This window comes from Pimephales promelas, chromosome 20 (assembly GCF_988280905.1).
Source record: "Pimephales promelas chromosome 20, fPimPro1.hap1.1, whole genome shotgun sequence".
NCBI classification, from domain to species: domain Eukaryota; kingdom Metazoa; phylum Chordata; class Actinopteri; order Cypriniformes; family Leuciscidae; genus Pimephales; species Pimephales promelas.
The window spans coordinates 15,128,884-15,145,811 of record NC_142788.1 but is presented as its reverse complement, the minus strand read 5'-3'; the positions used below and the strand labels follow the sequence as shown (position 1 = coordinate 15,145,811).

General features: G+C 38.6%; 1 protein-coding gene across 2 annotated transcripts; it reads right to left on the bottom strand.

Annotated features, from left to right (window-relative positions):
- Window positions 1–6,229: 6,229 nt before the first annotated feature.
- Window positions 6,230–16,555, bottom strand: pcmtd2b (protein-L-isoaspartate (D-aspartate) O-methyltransferase domain containing 2b). Of its 2 annotated transcripts, none has more exons than XM_039652556.2 (6): window positions 16,388–16,555; window positions 13,425–13,783; window positions 12,881–12,983; window positions 12,624–12,795; window positions 9,891–10,014; window positions 6,230–8,258 (listed from the first exon to the last, which is right to left on the bottom strand). In XM_039652556.2, the coding sequence occupies exons 2-6, from the start codon at window positions 13,729–13,731 to the stop codon at window positions 7,771–7,773; spliced, it is 1,194 nt and encodes a 397-aa protein (XP_039508490.2). In that variant the 5' UTR covers window positions 13,732–13,783; window positions 16,388–16,555; the 3' UTR covers window positions 6,230–7,770. The 2 variants fall into 2 exon arrangements, with proteins under 2 accessions (XP_039508490.2, XP_039508491.2); XM_039652557.2 differs by lacking the exon at window positions 16,388–16,555 and adding an exon at window positions 16,232–16,320.
- Window positions 16,556–16,928: the final 373 nt, after the last annotated feature.

Below are 16,928 nucleotides of genomic sequence, written 5' to 3'. Positions count from 1 at the left end.
AGAGCTGAGATATCGAAACTCAAAAATTCGGCCCGAAAAAAAAACGACAGTGGTACCCCTTACGTTTTTTTTTTGGCGAAAAATTAAGTTTATCCAATCTTCCCAAATTCTGATAGAGGGCCATGAGACTTAGACCTGAGTGCAAAAATGGAGGCTCTAGCCCCTTCCAGAGCTGAGATATCGAAACTTAAAAATTCGGCCCGAAAAAAAAACGACAGTGGTACCCCTTACGGTTTTTTTTTTGGGCGAAAAATTAAGTTTCTCTAATCTTCCCAAAATCTGATAGAGGGCCATGAGACTTAGACCTGAGTGCAAAAATGGAGGCTCTAGCCCCTTCCAGAGCTGAGATATCGAAACTCAAAAATTCGGACCGAAAAAAAAACGACAGTGGTACCCCTTACGTTTTTTTTTTTTGGGCGAAAAATTAAGTTTCTCCAATCTTCCCAAATTCTGGTAGAGGGCCATGAGACTTAGACCTGAGTGCAAAAATGGAGACTCTAGCCCCTTCCAGAGCTGAGATATCGAAACTCAAAAATTCGGCCCGAAAAAAAAAAACGACAGTGGTAGCCCTTACGTTTTTTTTTTGGGCGAAAAATTAAGTTTCTTTAATCTTCCCAAATTCTGATAGAGGGCCATGAGACTTAGACCTGAGTGCAAAAATGGAGGCTCTAGCCCCTTCCAGAGCTGAGATATCGAAACTCAAAAATTCGGCCCGAAAAAAAAACGACAGTGGTACCCCTTACGTTTTTTTTTTTGGGCGAAAAATTAAGTTTCTCCAATCTTCCCAAATTCTGATAGAGGGCCATGAGACTTAGACCTGAGTGCAAAAATGGAGGCTCTAGCCCCTTCCAGAGCTGAGATATCGAAACTCAAAAATTCGGCCCGAAAAAAAAAACGACAGTGGTACCCCTTACGTTTTTTTTTTTGGGCGAAAAATTAAGTTTCTTCAATCTTCCCAAAACTCTGGATTCTGATAGAGGGCCATGAGACTTAGACCTGAGTGCAAAAATTGAGGCTCTAGCCCCTTCCAGAGCTGAGATATCGAAACTCAAAAATTCGGCCCGAAAAAAAAAAACGACAGTGGTACCCCTTACGTTTTTTTTTTTGGGCGAAAAATTAAGTTTCTCCAATCTTCCCAAATTCTGATAGAGGGCCATGAGACTTAGACCTGAGTGCAAAAATGGAGTCTCTAGCCCCTTCCAGAGCTGAGATATCGAAACTCAAAAATTCGGCCCGAAAAAAAAACGACAGTGGTACCCCTTACGTTTTTTTTTTGGCGAAAAATTAAGTTTCTCCAATCTTCCCAAATTCTGATAGAGGGCCATGAGACTTAGACCTGAGTGCAAAAATGGAGGCTCTAGCCCCTTCCAGAGCTGAGATATCGAAACTTAAAAATTCGGCCCGAAAAAAAAACGACAGTGGTACCCCTTACGGTTTTTTTTTTTGGGCGAAAAATTAAGTTTCTCTAATCTTCCCAAATTCTGGTAGAGGGCCATGAGACTTAGACCTGAGTGCAAAAATGGAGGCTCTAGCCCCTTCCAGAGCTGAGATATCGAAACTCAAAAATTCGGCCCGAAAAAAAAACGACAGTGGTACCCCTTACGTTTTTTTTTTTTGGGCGAAAAATTAAGTTTCTCTAATCTTCCCAAAATCTGATAGAGGGCCATGAGACTTAGACCTGAGTGCAAAAATGGAGGCTCTAGCCCCTTCCAGAGCTGAGATATCGAAACTCAAAAATTCGGACCGAAAAAAAAACGACAGTGGTACCCCTTACGTTTTTTTTTTTTGGGCGAAAAATTAAGTTTCTCCAATCTTCCCAAATTCTGGTAGAGGGCCATGAGACTTAGACCTGAGTGCAAAAATGGAGACTCTAGCCCCTTCCAGAGCTGAGATATCGAAACTCAAAAATTCGGCCCGAAAAAAAAAACGACAGTGGTACCCCTTACGTTTTTTTTTGGGCGAAAAATTAAGTTTCTCCAATCTTCCCAAATTCTGATAGAGGGCCATGAGACTTAGACCTGAGTGCAAAAATGGAGGCTCTAGCCCCTTCCAGAGCTGAGATATCGAAACTCAAAAATTCGGCCCGAAAAAAAAACGACAGTGGTACCCCTTACGTTTTTTTTTTGGGCGAAAAATTAAGTTTCTCCAATCTTCCCAAATTCTGATAGAGGGCCATGAGACTTAGACCTGAGTGCAAAAATGGAGGCTCTAGCCCCTTCCAGAGCTGAGATATCGAAACTCAAAAATTCGGCCCGAAAAAAAAAACGACAGTGGTACCCCTTACGTTTTTTTTTTTGGGCGAAAAATTAAGTTTCTCCAATCTTCCCAAAACTCTGGATTCTGATAGAGGGCCATGAGACTTTGACCTGAGTGCAAAAATGGAGGCTCTAGCCCCTTCCAGAGCTGAGATATCGAAACTCAAAAATTGGGCCCGAAAAAAAAACGACAGTGGTACCCCTTACGTTTTTTTTTTTGGGGCGAAAAATTAAGTTTCTCCAATCTTCCCAAATTCTGATAGAGGGCCATGAGACTTAGACCTGAGTGCAAAAATGGAGTCTCTAGCCCCTTCCAGAGCTGAGATATCGAAACTCAAAAATTCGGCCCGAAAAAAAAACGACAGTGGTACCCCTTACGTTTTTTTTTTGGCGAAAAATTAAGTTTCTCCAATCTTCCCAAATTCTGATAGAGGGCCATGAGACTTAGACCTGAGTGCAAAAATGGAGGCTCTAGCCCCTTCCAGAGCTGAGATATCGAAACTTAAAAATTCGGCCCGAAAAAAAAACGACAGTGGTACCCCTTACGGTTTTTTTTTTTGGGCGAAAAATTAAGTTTCTCTAATCTTCCCAAATTCTGGTAGAGGGCCATGAGACTTAGACCTGAGTGCAAAAATGGAGGCTCTAGCCCCTTCCAGAGCTGAGATATCGAAACTCAAAAATTCGGCCCGAAAAAAAAAACGACAGTGGTACCCCTTACGTTTTTTTTTTGGGGCGAAAAATTAAGTTTCTCCAATCTTCCCAAATTCTGATAGATGGCCATGAGACTTCGACCTGAGTGAAAAAATGGAGGCTCTAGCCCCTTCCAGAGCTGAGATATCGAAACTCAAAAATTCGGCCCGAAAAAAAAAAACGACAGTGGTACCCCTTACGTTTTTTTTTTGGGCGAAAAATTAAGTTTCTCCAATCTTCCCAAATTCTGATAGAGGGCCATGAGACTTAGACCTGAGTGCAAAAATGGAGGCTCTAGACCCTTCCAGAGCTGAGATATCGAAACTCAAAAATTCGGCCCGAAAAAAAACGACAGTGGTACCCCTTCCGTTTTTTTTTTTTGGGCGAAAAATTAAGTTTCTCCAATCTTCCCAAAACTCTGGATTCTGATAGAGGGCCATGAGACTTAGACCTGAGTGCAAAAATGGAGGCTCTAGCCCCTTCCAGAGCTGAGATATCGAAACTCAAAAATTCACCCCGAAAAAAAAAAACGACAGTGGTACCCCTTACGTTTTTTTTTTTTCGGGCGAAAAATTAAGTTTCTTCAATCTTCCCAAAACTCTGGATTCTGATAGAGGGCCATGAGACTTAGACCTGAGTGCAAAAATGGAGGCTCTAGCCCCTTCCAGAGCTGAGATATCGAAACTCAAAAATTCGTCCCGAAAAAAAAAAACGACAGTGGTACCCCTTACGTATTTTTTTTCACTCAGGTCTAAGTCCCATGGCCCTGTATCAGAATCCAGAGTTTCAAGAAGATTGGAGAAACTTGAAAGGGGTACCACTGTCGTTTTTTTTTTTTTTGGGTCGAAATTTTAAATTTCTCTGATCTTCTTGAAATTCTGGATTCTGATAGAGGGCCATGGGACTTAGACCTGAGTGCAAAAATGGAGGCTCTAGACCCTTCCAGAGCTGAGATATTGAGATCCCACGTAGCATGTATGCCATTATACATATCTCAATATCTCAGCTCTGGAAGGGTCTAGCCTCCATTTTTGCACTCAGGTCTAAGTCTCATGGCCCTCTATCAGAATCCAGAGTTTCAAGAAGACAAGAAGATACCTGTATGTGTGTTTACAGGGGTTTCACGTCAGATACCTGTCCTAACTGTACATGTGTATCAGATACCTGTGTGTGTGTTTACAGGGGTTTCACGCGAGATACCTGTCCTAACTGTACATGTGTATCAGATACCTGTGTGTGTGTTTACAGGGGTTTCACACGAGATACCCGTCCTAACTGTACATCTGCATCAGATACCTGTGTGTGTGTGTTTACAGGGGTTTCACACAAGATACCTGTCCTAACTGTACATGTACATCAGATACATGTGTGTGTGTTTACAGGGGTTTCATGGAACAAACACGTCACAATATTCCTCATTTAAATAATTCCTGCCCAAGGCATACGCAAAATAAAGGGGAGAGGCCTGGTTGAGTGATATTAATAGGCTGTCCCAATTCGAAGGACTCGAATTTTAACTCACTAAAAACAAAACAGGGATCACAACCTGTCTAAATATGTTCAGGTTTAGCCCATTTATATACATAATAGAGTATAAACTATTTTAACTATATAGTATAAACTATATGAAATCGCATCTTGGTAAGATGTCAACATTTGAACCGCTTTATTTTTTTACATAGTATTATTATATATTCGATTAAGTTGAAGGCTAATACTTTTAAAAGTGTAATCCGCCTAATCCGTGCAATTTCTGTAAAAAAAAAAATCTTAATTTTTGAGTGTGAAATTTATTTTTTTTAAAAGTCGTCATTAGCCTGCAATTAATTCTAGGGTACACAAGGGCGCGAGGAATCCATCCGTTTATCCTTCATTTCTCAGAACGCAAAGGACGCATTTGGAGCCTTTAAACTGGGACAGCCTTTGTTGCAGCGTGGCGATGCAATCGGCCTTCGAAAGATGCAGCCTCTGAATTGGGAATTTGGGACACATTGTTAGTTTGTTGAAACACGTTTATGGAAAAGGCCATGACATTTTGCAAACACCCTCAAAGCGGTTGACCAATCACAAAACACTGGTCCAGCCGACCAATCAGAGCACATTGCGCTTTCTGGGAGGAGGGGCTTCATAGAGACCAGAACTAAACTGGGCTGCTTTTCCCGTACAACGACGTAACTGCTTAACTAGTTTAATGCATCTTTGAAGAAACCAACTAACTAGTCTTTAGTTTTCCGAAACCATATTGTTGCAAATTGATCGTTCAACCACGTTGATTAATGATGTCACGCACGTGGAGGAGTAATACTACTACTTTCAATTAATCTGTTTGAAATCAGAAAAATGCTAGATGATTTGCTATTTCTACTATTTCTCATTTTTCTCGGTTATTTTGCCTTGTTTCCAGAATCAATCATAGGCTGGTTCTTACATACGTTTGCACATCCGCACTCTTCAAAAACTGTGCTTTAAATCTCGACAAACTAAACGACGTAAATTACATTTGTATGTATTCTAAATAAGACACTGACTGTACTCAATAAGCTTACTTATTGAGTTCACATTCATGCTCAACAAGAAAGTTCTAACCACAGGTCGAGAGCTGTCGTTCGAACCACACAACTTTGCAATGCTGTTTGCGAATATTCGTTAGAACGATGGTTTCGGGAAACATCTTCATGTTGAACTATGCTGATAACGACAGAGCTTGCGACCATAGTTGGCTAACCATGCTTTTGTGAAACGCACCCCAGTGTGTTACTGACAGACTGGGTAGAGAGGTGCTGCAACAATGAAATATGCGAAAAATAATGTTTTTTGAACATTAAAGCATGAAAACCTGTTCTAATTGACCCTAAGACTTAGTAAAACATTTTTAATGACATTTTTACCCTTACCCAAATAAACATGAACCTTGAGAGAAAATTCAAAAACAAGTCTTGATTTTTTTTTTTTATTGTTTAATATGCACATACAAGTAATGTGAAATGTTACAACTTTTTATGTATTATTACGTAGCTGAAGAATAAGGATCACTGAAGGTGAAAGGTTTGTGATTAGCTTTTTAGCTAAACGTTCAAAATCTGGATTCTCAAACTTCAAAGCCTACAACATCTACAATAAACGCGAGTTCAAAATGATGTTATATTTACACTTAATAAAAACACTCAAAAGTTTTGAAATTTCAATTACATATTGCAAGTACAATACACCGATAAATGAACAGAAATGTGTCATTCCAGTGTGCAAACTCAAACTTTATTGAAGTTTCTGTTTCCTACAAGCACACAATCATCAATGAGAACTAAAGAGAAAAGCTCCTGCGCTGATGAATGGGCTTTATGCCCAGCTGCACTACTTCCTGAACTTCAGCCAGCTCATTGTTTCCTGTCTGCCATTATTGGCCAAATTGATTAATTCAGGTGTGCTTGACCTCAGTAGTCATGGCAACAATAATCAGACACACCTGAATTAATCAATTTGGCCAATAATGGCAGACAGGAAACAAGAAGCTGGCTGAAGTTCAGGAAGTAGTGCAGCTGGGCATAAAGCCAATTGAGTAGAAATCAGAACTGGGATCATAGAATCGCCAGATCCAATCATGGTTTTACCACCACTGTGATATACAAAAAGCAAAAGATCATTTTCAATACTTTTGGTCAAAAAATAGAAAGGTCCTAACATTTTGGTCTTTTTGTTCTTTGAGTTAAAAAATATATCAAATAAAATGTTTTCCTAAAGTATTCCTGAGTAGGGCCAAAGATTCTGAGCACTGAAAAATATCCAAATGCTTCATTTACCTGATGAAAACTAAATTTGGTGATTACCAATAAATAAGAATTTCACTAAAAAAATGTCTCTTCATTTTCACACAATCTTTACAATATAACGGTAAAGCTTGCGATATGACCCAATGAAAACATAAATCACTGTGTGTATCATTCTGACCGATGATTGTTCCTTGGTAACTGGGTGCAGAAACGATTTCTTACGCGCATGGGTCAAGGTCAAATGTAATGCTACCAGCGATGGTAATCAAACGCACATAACCACAAACTCCAATACTGACATATTGTTGGTGCACTACGGCAGTACACATGCAGGCGTTATTCAATATTTTGGAGAACACAGTAAAGGCAAGGAAAAGAGTTCAACAGTGGAGGGCCAACCTGTGTAAAGGTGCGGTCACATTTCACTGGCAAAAAAATCTCCAATGTCAATAGAGTGCCTAAAACACAGCTCACACAGAAGCCACTTTCAAAGCAAGCAGCCTACCGTTAGTCATCCACATGAAATCTGCGTGAAGAACTCTCTTACTCGCACGAAATTCCTGCTCATATGAAGCTTTTGGTCAACGCAACTGATTCACGTGACCGACTTGAACAGGCGAAATTGAAATGACAGGATTTGGCCGAGCAACGGTAAATGTGACCGCACCTTAAAGCTATAGAAAAATATTCAATTCAACTTGTCAGACTACACCACATCCCAAAGTGATGCTACTCTAAAAGAGCTCACAGCAACAAGCAATTCCCACAGGGACAATGCGTCATAGGTCACGTACGTGTTCGATCATCTCGAGGGGAATACCGAATTAACAAATGTGAGCGTGAGCTCAGGCGACATTGATTATTCAGGAAATGAGCTCAGTCCTTCGGTTCCATCTCTGTACATCCCACATAAAGGAGCTTTTCTTCACACAGGGATATGGATATTGTGATGTCATTAATTGAGGACTTAATTGTCATGCTAATCCAGTTTGAGAGGAGGAGGAAGAAGAGAAAGGCTTTTCTTCACGTCTAATCGTCTTAGCGCTGCACCGCACGTCTCATTTCTCCCTGTAATACAGCAGATACATCTTCAGGGGTTCAGGTAACGGGAGTCTTAGGATCTTCTCCCTCAGGATATTAACGGGAGGCTCCACACGAGCGCAGCCGCTTTTGCTTTTCTCCTCTTCCGTGCCGGAGGATTCCTCCTCGTCCTCCTCGGGTAGGTCTTCTCTCATTCGGCGGCAAGCCCTTTCCTCTTCCTCCTCCACTTCCTCTTCGTCCTCTTCAACTCCTCCGGGGTAGTTGCAATCGTCCATGGCTGTGGGAATCATGGAGTCGTGGAGAACCATGGAGTTGACGCACTGGCGGTAGAAGCGGCGACAGAAGCGGCGCCTCTCGAAGCGGGGCCCGTAGCGGTGCATGGCTCGGGCCCCTGGGAAAGACACCCGTCTCTTTGTGCGTCCTTCACCCATAGCTATGGGCTGCCGGAGAGTGTGGCGGATAGCGATCCGGCACAGGTCCTGCAATGTCCGCACCTCAAAAATGGCTGGAAATTTGGAAAAACATAGGAAGGAAGATACATTTTTATTTTTTTCCCCCTATCAAATAATACTTTCTTATTTAGCTTTTATATAAGTGTATTGCAGTGTATTTGGCTTCTATAAATAAATCAGAAAAAAAAAATCTTGTTTTGCCAAACATTCTTGATGTGAACAGGCCTTAAGTCTCATCTATTAGTAATTGATTATTTAGTTATAAAATTGATGATTTACTAATACACACACACAAAAGTTTTGGATCATTAAGATTTTTATGTTTTTAAAAGAAGTCACTTCTGCTCACCAAGGCTGTCGATACAAACTATTCCACATTTCAAATAAATGCTGTTCTTTTGAACATTCTATTCATCAAAGAATCCTGAAACTGAACAACAAACACAAAACTGTTTTCAACATTTATAATAATAAAAAAATGTTTCTTGAGCATCAAATCATCATATTAGACTGATTTCTGAAGGATCATGTGACACTGAAGACTGGAGTAATGATGCTGAAAATTCAACTTTGATCACAGGAATAAATTACTATTTTAAAATATATTAAAATACAATATTTTTCACAATATTTACTGGTTTAATGTATTTTTTTTTTAATCAAATAAATGCAGTGTTGGTGAGAAGAGACTTCTTTAAAAAAATTCTTACAGATCCAAAACATTCAAAAATCTCTACAGCAAAAGGTCAAGCACTACATGCATTCGGTTTGTTTCTACCATTTATTAGTAATAATTTACAGTTTGTTTATTACTTACTATACCGAGCATTCAGTATTGTGCAATATAGCATACAGAAGGTGAGGGTCATTTTTGAGGGGAAAGAAGTGCTGCATTTTATCATTTAAACGTGATTTTTCATGAAAATTCTCCAATCCATGATTGCCGCCACCATATGACGTCACAATATGCAAATTAGATGGAAAAATGTAATTCCTACATAAACTTTGGGTCATCCTTGATATTTCTCTTATTTACAGAAAGTCTCTAACTGTCATCACTTTTAATATCGGAAATCAAAAATCGAATGTTTTGGGAAAATTCATCTGGCGCCTAAAGGGTTAAAGGGATACTCCAATTTTTTTTTGGAAATAGGCTCATTTTACAACTCCCCCAGAGTTAAACAGTTGGGTTTTACTGTTTTCGAATCCATTCAGCCAATTTTCTGATATTTAGAAGAATATCAGTAACCAGACAGTTTCTGGTCTCATTGACTTCCATTATATATATTTTTCCTACTATGGAAGTCAATGGGAAGAGAAACTGTCTAGTTACTGATATTCTTCTAAATATCAGAAAATCGACTGAATGGATTCGAAAACGGTAAAACTCAAACGTTTAACCCTGAGGGAGTTGTAAAATGAGCCTATCCCTTTGATAAAGATGACTTATACTTATTTAGAATGCTGAGAATTATAGCGTTAACCGTTAATGTAGTAAAGGTTTTGGGTTGCATTTCGTATAATAATTATAAAGGTTCAGAGTTAGATTTGCTTTAATTCAGAAATACTTTCAGAGAACGATAAACATACTCATTGGACTTTATGTAGATAGTTTTGGTGTGAAAAATCATGTGTGGTTAGTGTCCGTGTTTATTTGTTTTGGACTGATTCCTCAGTGTACTCACGTAAAGGAACACTCTTAGGTCTGCCATTGACATTCTGTTTGGGCTGGACGAGCGGGGCAAAGGTCACAGCGATGATTTTCTTGGTCTCCCAGGAGCTCTGACTTGTGCGAGTGATCTTGGTCAACTGCAAAAGAGGTTCTTAGACAATAAGCCCTCAAGTCAGTAATTACTACACTAATTACATCATCCCATATGAACACTAATTACATGTGTGTGTACATTGATTTTGTGTGAGTAAAATGCAAATATATTTACGTAAAAAATTATCAATTTTATTTAGCGTTGCCCTCCCTCTTTAGGACCCTTTTTATGTCTTTTAACATTTAAGTCATGTATATGCCAGTTTTTATTAAATATATACAAAATTTACTCACTCACAATGGGACGATCCGATTCCAATTCTGGGAGTCACGATCCGATTCCAAAACGATTCTTGAGCTACATTTTTTTCTTATTAATTAGTTTACCGACTTTAAATCTTACATTTATTTTTACATTCTTTAATTACTTATGTAATTAGAAAGTAGCCTATTTAAACAAAAACATGCAAGCAAATAGTAAATAAAGAGAAAACAAAGAAACATATTACAAGCAATAAACAAAGAGTGCTTATGGTAACCTTAGGCTATCTGAACATTTTCTGTGAGTGATTTTTCTCTTCATACACAGCAGGAGATCTAATAGGTTGCATTCACACGAATGCACAGAATTATTCGGACACATCTGATGTTCTGCCCTGTCAGTCAAATCCCTTAAACATAATTGACTATGTTTACACTAATTTTGAGATTAAGTGGGTTTGGTTTACACCGAGCAGGCGCATGCGCGAGCATTCTTCACATCATTTGTGAAAGAATGTCGGTAAGTGTGTTTCGTGGTATATTGTATATATAGGGCTACTATACTGCATTCCAAATGGCATAAATGGTGCCTTCGTAGAGCACTAGGAAAGTAGAACACTGAAATGCCAGCGAGCGAGACTGAACACTGAACCAATTTTGCCGCTGTGACGATTACCAGTGTGGCCAATAGAAACTTTTTGGCATCCAAAAAGTTTTGAAAACTGGCGTAGCGCCGCACATTACGCGTCCTGTCTGAAAGCACCGAATCTAGCTAGACCGCAAACACACTTGTTGCGAGCCGGCCAAATAGTAGGTTAACGTTACGTTTTGAGTGGATGACGAGCGCGAGACGCCGAAATGGATGCCAATAAGATTCTGAATTGAAAGTTTACTTTTAAAAAGTTGACAAATTATTATTTTTTTTTTTTTTGAACTGAGCTATCATTGATGGCCAAGCACACACACAGCTGATGGGAAGTTGTCAATGTTGTTTTCAATAAAAAACATTTGCGCAAAGCAAGCCAATCCAATTTTTCATGTTAAAAAAAGCATAAAAATTTGAAAAAATAATGGGAAAAGCTGATCCAGAGTCTTTGAAAAAAAGAGTCACGATGCATCCGAGAAACCATTTCTTCCATTAATTTTTCTTGCACCCCTTATATTAAACTCTCATCTTACACACATGGTCTTATCCAAGTATTTCCCAATAGACCTTATTGACAGCAGCGTCATCTTTTTAACGGGAATGAAAGCGACGCTGTGAGCGACAGACAGACATCAGACTTCAGTGGGTTACAGGGGGCGATTCTAGGATTTCAACATTATGGTATGATTAAAAAATATATATTATTTAATATATTGTTTGTGGCTATAAACAATAGCCTACAATAGGTTATACGCTACCTGTCAAGTCAATCCAATATTGATTTAATTTCTATTTTCTAATCATTTTAAATAACAAATTATTCATTGAGAATATAGACAAGCAGGATCAACATTTATCATTTTCATTCATGGAGATAACATGAAAATGTGCAATGCGTTAGCGGAGGTTTGTCACCTAGTGGAAAACAAAAACAGTTTTAACAGAAAAATGACATGAAATTACAACTATTTGACACATTTGAGCAATTTTATTGTATTGAAACATGAAGTATAGCAAGAATAGGAGAAGTCACAAACTCTCATGGCGTTTAGATGAAAGGAACATTTAAAATAAATCAATAAGCCCAGATTTTGCAGTGGATTGGAAACCATTTTGTAGTTTGTTGCTCCTGCATCATATTATGTGAATTGTATTTATGACAAAGAGCTACACAGATGTAGATGTCATAACAATCTATCAATAAATTCACACACAAGTTGTCCTCAGCATTTAAGGCTAAATAACCCGCTAAAATAAAGGGAGGAGCCGAAGCCTACTACCGTTTTCATGAGTTTTAAAGGGAACTGAGGGAATCACGAATTAGTGTACATATCATGGAGTTAATTGCATATTTTTAGGGGGGCTGAAGCCCTTCTAAAATGGGCCTAGTGATGCCCCTGGTGGGTTTTTGGATTGTTCTGCTGACAAAACACTGCAAAAATATAAATTTCAAAGAAATTAGAGTAGACCAAATAAACTGCAGACAACATGAGCCGTGGAAAATTATAAGTGATCCATTAGCTTTTTAAAAAATATGCCATTGAAAACACGGAGAGTCTATCTCTCACAGCCTCGCTGTCACGGCGCTGCTCTGAATAAGGTCTATAAAGTTTGACTAAAGCCATTGTGTATGTATTGCAACAGGAAGTGTGTCAACAGAAGAAAGAAATCTACACCCAAAGCATTTCAAAAGGGCCTTTAAAAACTGCTGTGGAACTAGAACAACATAAGTAAACATGTACTCACCTTCTCCTCCAGGGGGAGCACTAAGATCCCGCCAACCTTTAGCAGGTTCTTCATGTAGTTCTCGTACTCTTTCTGAACTCCTGCACCACAGTACACCCTGTCATACTGCCGACTCTCCGGAGGGATCTCCAGACAGTTCCCCACCACAAAGGTCGGCTCACAGAACTCAAACCTGCGGTCATTGAGCACAACCAATTTATGGACAATTTGACAAATAAAAAAAGAGCAAGTCAAAGCTGTTACAGGAAATGACTCACTTGTCAAAGCTGTCGCTGGTTTTGATAAAGTAGTCGAGTTTCTGATACGCATATTCAACGACATCCGCATGCAGTTCCACACCGTGATTCACACCGAACGGACCTGATGACAAGAATGACAGGTATATATTTTTATATTTTATTAAACATAAATGTTAGGTGAACTATTCCTTTTTACGCAAATCTAACAAAGTCTAATGCAGGTTTAGGCTTAAAACAAGAAAAAATATATAGGCTATAAGCTACATTCAAGACAACTACTGTTCAAAAGTATGGTATTTTTTTTTTCTTCTGTTTTTTTTTTTTTTTTAAAAGAAATGAATACTTTTATTCAGCAGGACATAAAATTGATCAAAACAGACAGTAAAGGCATCTATAATGTTACAAAATGTTACACGGTCTCCACAAAAATATGAAGCTGCACAACTGTTCTCAACTTATAATTATGAGAAATGTTTCCTGAGCAGCAAATCAGCATATTAATCATGTGACACTAAAGACTGGAGGAGTAATGATGCTAAAAATGTATTTTTTTTTTCCTCACCTAGTATAAGGCCCACCATTGTGCTGAGATAACCCGTTCCACTGCCCAGGTTGAGAAAAGACAGGCCAGGCAGCAGGTCCAAGGCCTCCATCACCTCCGAGTAGATACATGGAGCAGACAGATGAAGGTTCCCATGCCTCCAGGCCAGGTCTTTATAAGCACTGTCACGATAGTCCTCCAGGTAATAGTCCGCTCTGTCGATGGCCCTGAAGGCCTTCTCGACCAGATCTGAGCGGATGTAGTGGGCCTCTTTAAGGTTGTCAATCAGCTCGTCGTTGTCCTCACCCGCACTCACAGCTCCACCCATAATGAAAGCAGAAGAGCTTCTAAACACAGTCCCGAGGTGTGCCTATCACTGTCTGGAGAGAGAAGCAAAACAGCTCAGCTTTGATATTAAAACTAGAATAAAGGCTCATTCACATCAAGGATTATCTAAACCACAGTTAAAGGAGTAGTTCACTTTTGAAGAAAAACTTTTGCTGATAATTTACTCAACCCCATGCCATCCAAGATATCCATGTCATTCTTTCTTCAGTCAAAAAGAAATTAAGGTTTTTGATGAAAACATTCCAGCATTTTTCTCCATATAATGTACTTCAGTGGGAACCAAACGGTTCAAGGTCCAAAAGACAGTTTCAGTGCAAACTGTTCAAAGGACTTTAAACGATTCCAGACGATGAATAAGGGTCTTATCAAGCGAAACGATCGCTCATTTAATAAATAAATAAAAACATTTAAGTTTTATAAGCTCAAAAGGTCGCCTTGCTCTGTTCTGTGACGCACGTTTGTGACTCTCCTGTTCGAACTCATTTAACAAAATGAACAAAACTTTTTCTGAGTCATTTGGTTCATTCAAGGAACAAACGAACGAATTGACTCAGAAAAAGATTTGTTCATTTTGATGAACGAGTTCGAACAGGAGATTCACGAACATGCATCGCAGTAAAGAGCAAAAGTGAGCATTTGAGCTTTTAAAACTTTTTTTTTTTTTTTTTTAAATGAGCGATCGTTTCAATTGATAAGACCCTTATTCATCGTCTGGAATCATTTAAAGCCCTTTGAACAGTTTGCAGTTTGTACTGAAAGTGTCTTTTGGACCTTGAACCGTTTGGTTCCCAGTTCCCACTGAAGTGCATTATATGGAGAAAAATCCTGGAATGTTTTCATCAAAAACCTTAATTTCTTTTCAGCTGAAGAAAGAATGACATGGACATCTTTGGATGACATGGGGGTGAGTAAATTATCAGCAAAAGTTTTTTCAAAAGTGAAGTACTCCTTTAAGTTGTTCCAAACCTGTATGAATTTGATATGTTGAAGAATGTTGGTAACCAGAGAGTTGAAGGCACCCATTCACTCTCATAGTATATTTTTTTTTCCTACAATGGAAGCCAATGGGTGCCATCAACTCTCTGGTTACCAACATTTTTCAGCATAATCTTCTTTTGTGTTCAACAGAAGAAATAAACTCATACAGGTTTACTTTGGAACAATTTTCATTTTTAGGTGACATAGCCTATCCTTTTTAAGTCGAACTAAGACGCCAATTTACGAAATGAGCTTTAAAATATTTATAAAAAAACAGATATAGAGTGGTTTTAAGGGCATGTTTTAGTCATAAATGACATTTCCAGCAGACTGTTGTCTAGCAGGTTGGAAGAAAGCAAAGTATGACAATTAAGACAGCTAAATCTTTAATGAGCCACAGCATGTCAGATATCTGAGCTAAGCTGACATGTCAACAAACTTGACAGGAAGACTCGCACTCGCCTTCAACAACTTCTCCAGACTTGCACTCTATTTTTAGAGGTCAGGCAATGCCAAGTAAAAAGTGGCACAATGTTGTGTCCCGATTCGAACTATTAGTAGCGGCTTTATTTAGAGCAGAGAGTGTTATTTGTTTGGCAAGCAGACACAAAGCACATGGGTAGCTGACACATTACATCTTTAAAATACAGATTTAGGTCCTAATTTTTATGAATGCATAAATGAAAGTGGAGCCTGTATTTTTGGTGATGCAAGTAGTCATTATTTCTATAGGTTTTGTCAAATTTCAATGGTCTAAAAGTCATTGATTAAATTTACACAGTTGTATGTAAAATCATCACACACACACAGATGGTTGGGGTAATATTTTTGATAGAAGTCTTATGCTAAAGGCTGCATAAATTTGATTAAATAGGCTACAGTAGAATCAGTAATATTGTGAGATATTATTACAATTTAAGTTAACTTTTCTATTTAATATTTTAAAAATATAATGTATTCCTGTGATGTCAAAGTTGGATTTGCAGCATCATTAACGTTACTCCATTCTATTGTTTCATTAGGCTATACTCAAGGAGTAAAATATGCTGGTGAAATTTGAGCTGAAACGGTGCATGCATAACAATAATAAAATAATCAGCTTTGTTTTGTTTATGTAGATAGTAGATTTCAACAAGGTTATTGTAGGACGTGTCAACTACTAGACTTATTAATACAGGTCAAGGTAGATAACAGAAGCACCGCAGACTGAAACATCAGGAATGTGAAAATGGTGGGATGGTCACTTCTATTAACGTTAGGCAAATCAATGATGATGTGAGAAAGTCCACCATTTAATCTAACAGGTGAACTATTGGTCGTGATGGCAGCCGTCAACTATTTATAACGAACAACAGTGCGCCATGTGACACTCGGAACCGAACATCACAAGCGAAACAGCACTGTTGTTACACGACTGGAAAATGCACATATAAAGCACAAAGCAGCGAGAAACTTGTACACGGATTCGAATAAAATCTAACGTTACTGTTATAATTCATTACCCGTCAAATGTAGGTCACGTCTGTATTCTGCTTTTTAACATCAGTTAACTGCAGCCTGTCTGTGCACGAGGAGCTAAGCACAAACCCCGACATAAACAAAAGAGTCTCCGCGGCCACAACTGGCACTCAGTCCTCGACTCGCAGTCTACATCTTACCGTGTGATTACGGACCTCAGCGGTTGTCTCGAGTAAACCAACAATGTCCATCGATTACATTAACGCGTATGTCATATTTTTGGATCCGGCCACAATAACGCCTAACTTGACTGCGAAAAAATTGATGCGATGTAAACAGAAACCAGCTGACGCGACGACGTCACACGCACGACGACGTCAAATGCATTTTGGGAGCTCTCATGACTCGAATCTTTTCACCAAAAAGATTGAGCATTCAGATTCAATATTGTCGTAAAAAAAACAGTATGATAGTATGATAGAAACCTCGTGTGCTGACCAAAAGCTTTATTTGATGAAATATACAGTAAAAGAAGATCTATTTAAAATATATCTTTACATTAGTCACTTTTGATCAATAAATCCTTTTTGTAAATCAAAAACTAACCTTCCCAGAACGAACCAAAAATTGTTAGCTGGTGTAATGACAAATGTTATGAGTTCACCATGATAACGATTTTTTTTCTGTCATTGTTGTTTGATGTCATTTCTTCACGTTGACGTACTCGTTCAACGCTCCGAA

Bases quoted from the DNA above. Each gene is read 5' to 3' on its own strand.
- pcmtd2b (XM_039652556.2), bottom strand. From the start codon at position 13,731: ATGGGTGGAGCTGTGAGTGCGGGTGAGGACAACGACGAGCTGATTGAC. The intron at 12,796-12,880 runs GTGAGTCATTTC...CAATGACCGCAG, and splicing joins ACCAGCGACAGCTTTGACAA to GTTTGAGTTCTGTGAGCCGA. The intron at 10,015-12,623 runs GTGAGTACATGT...CCTCTTTTGCAG, and splicing joins TGCTCCCCCTGGAGGAGAAG to TTGACCAAGATCACTCGCAC.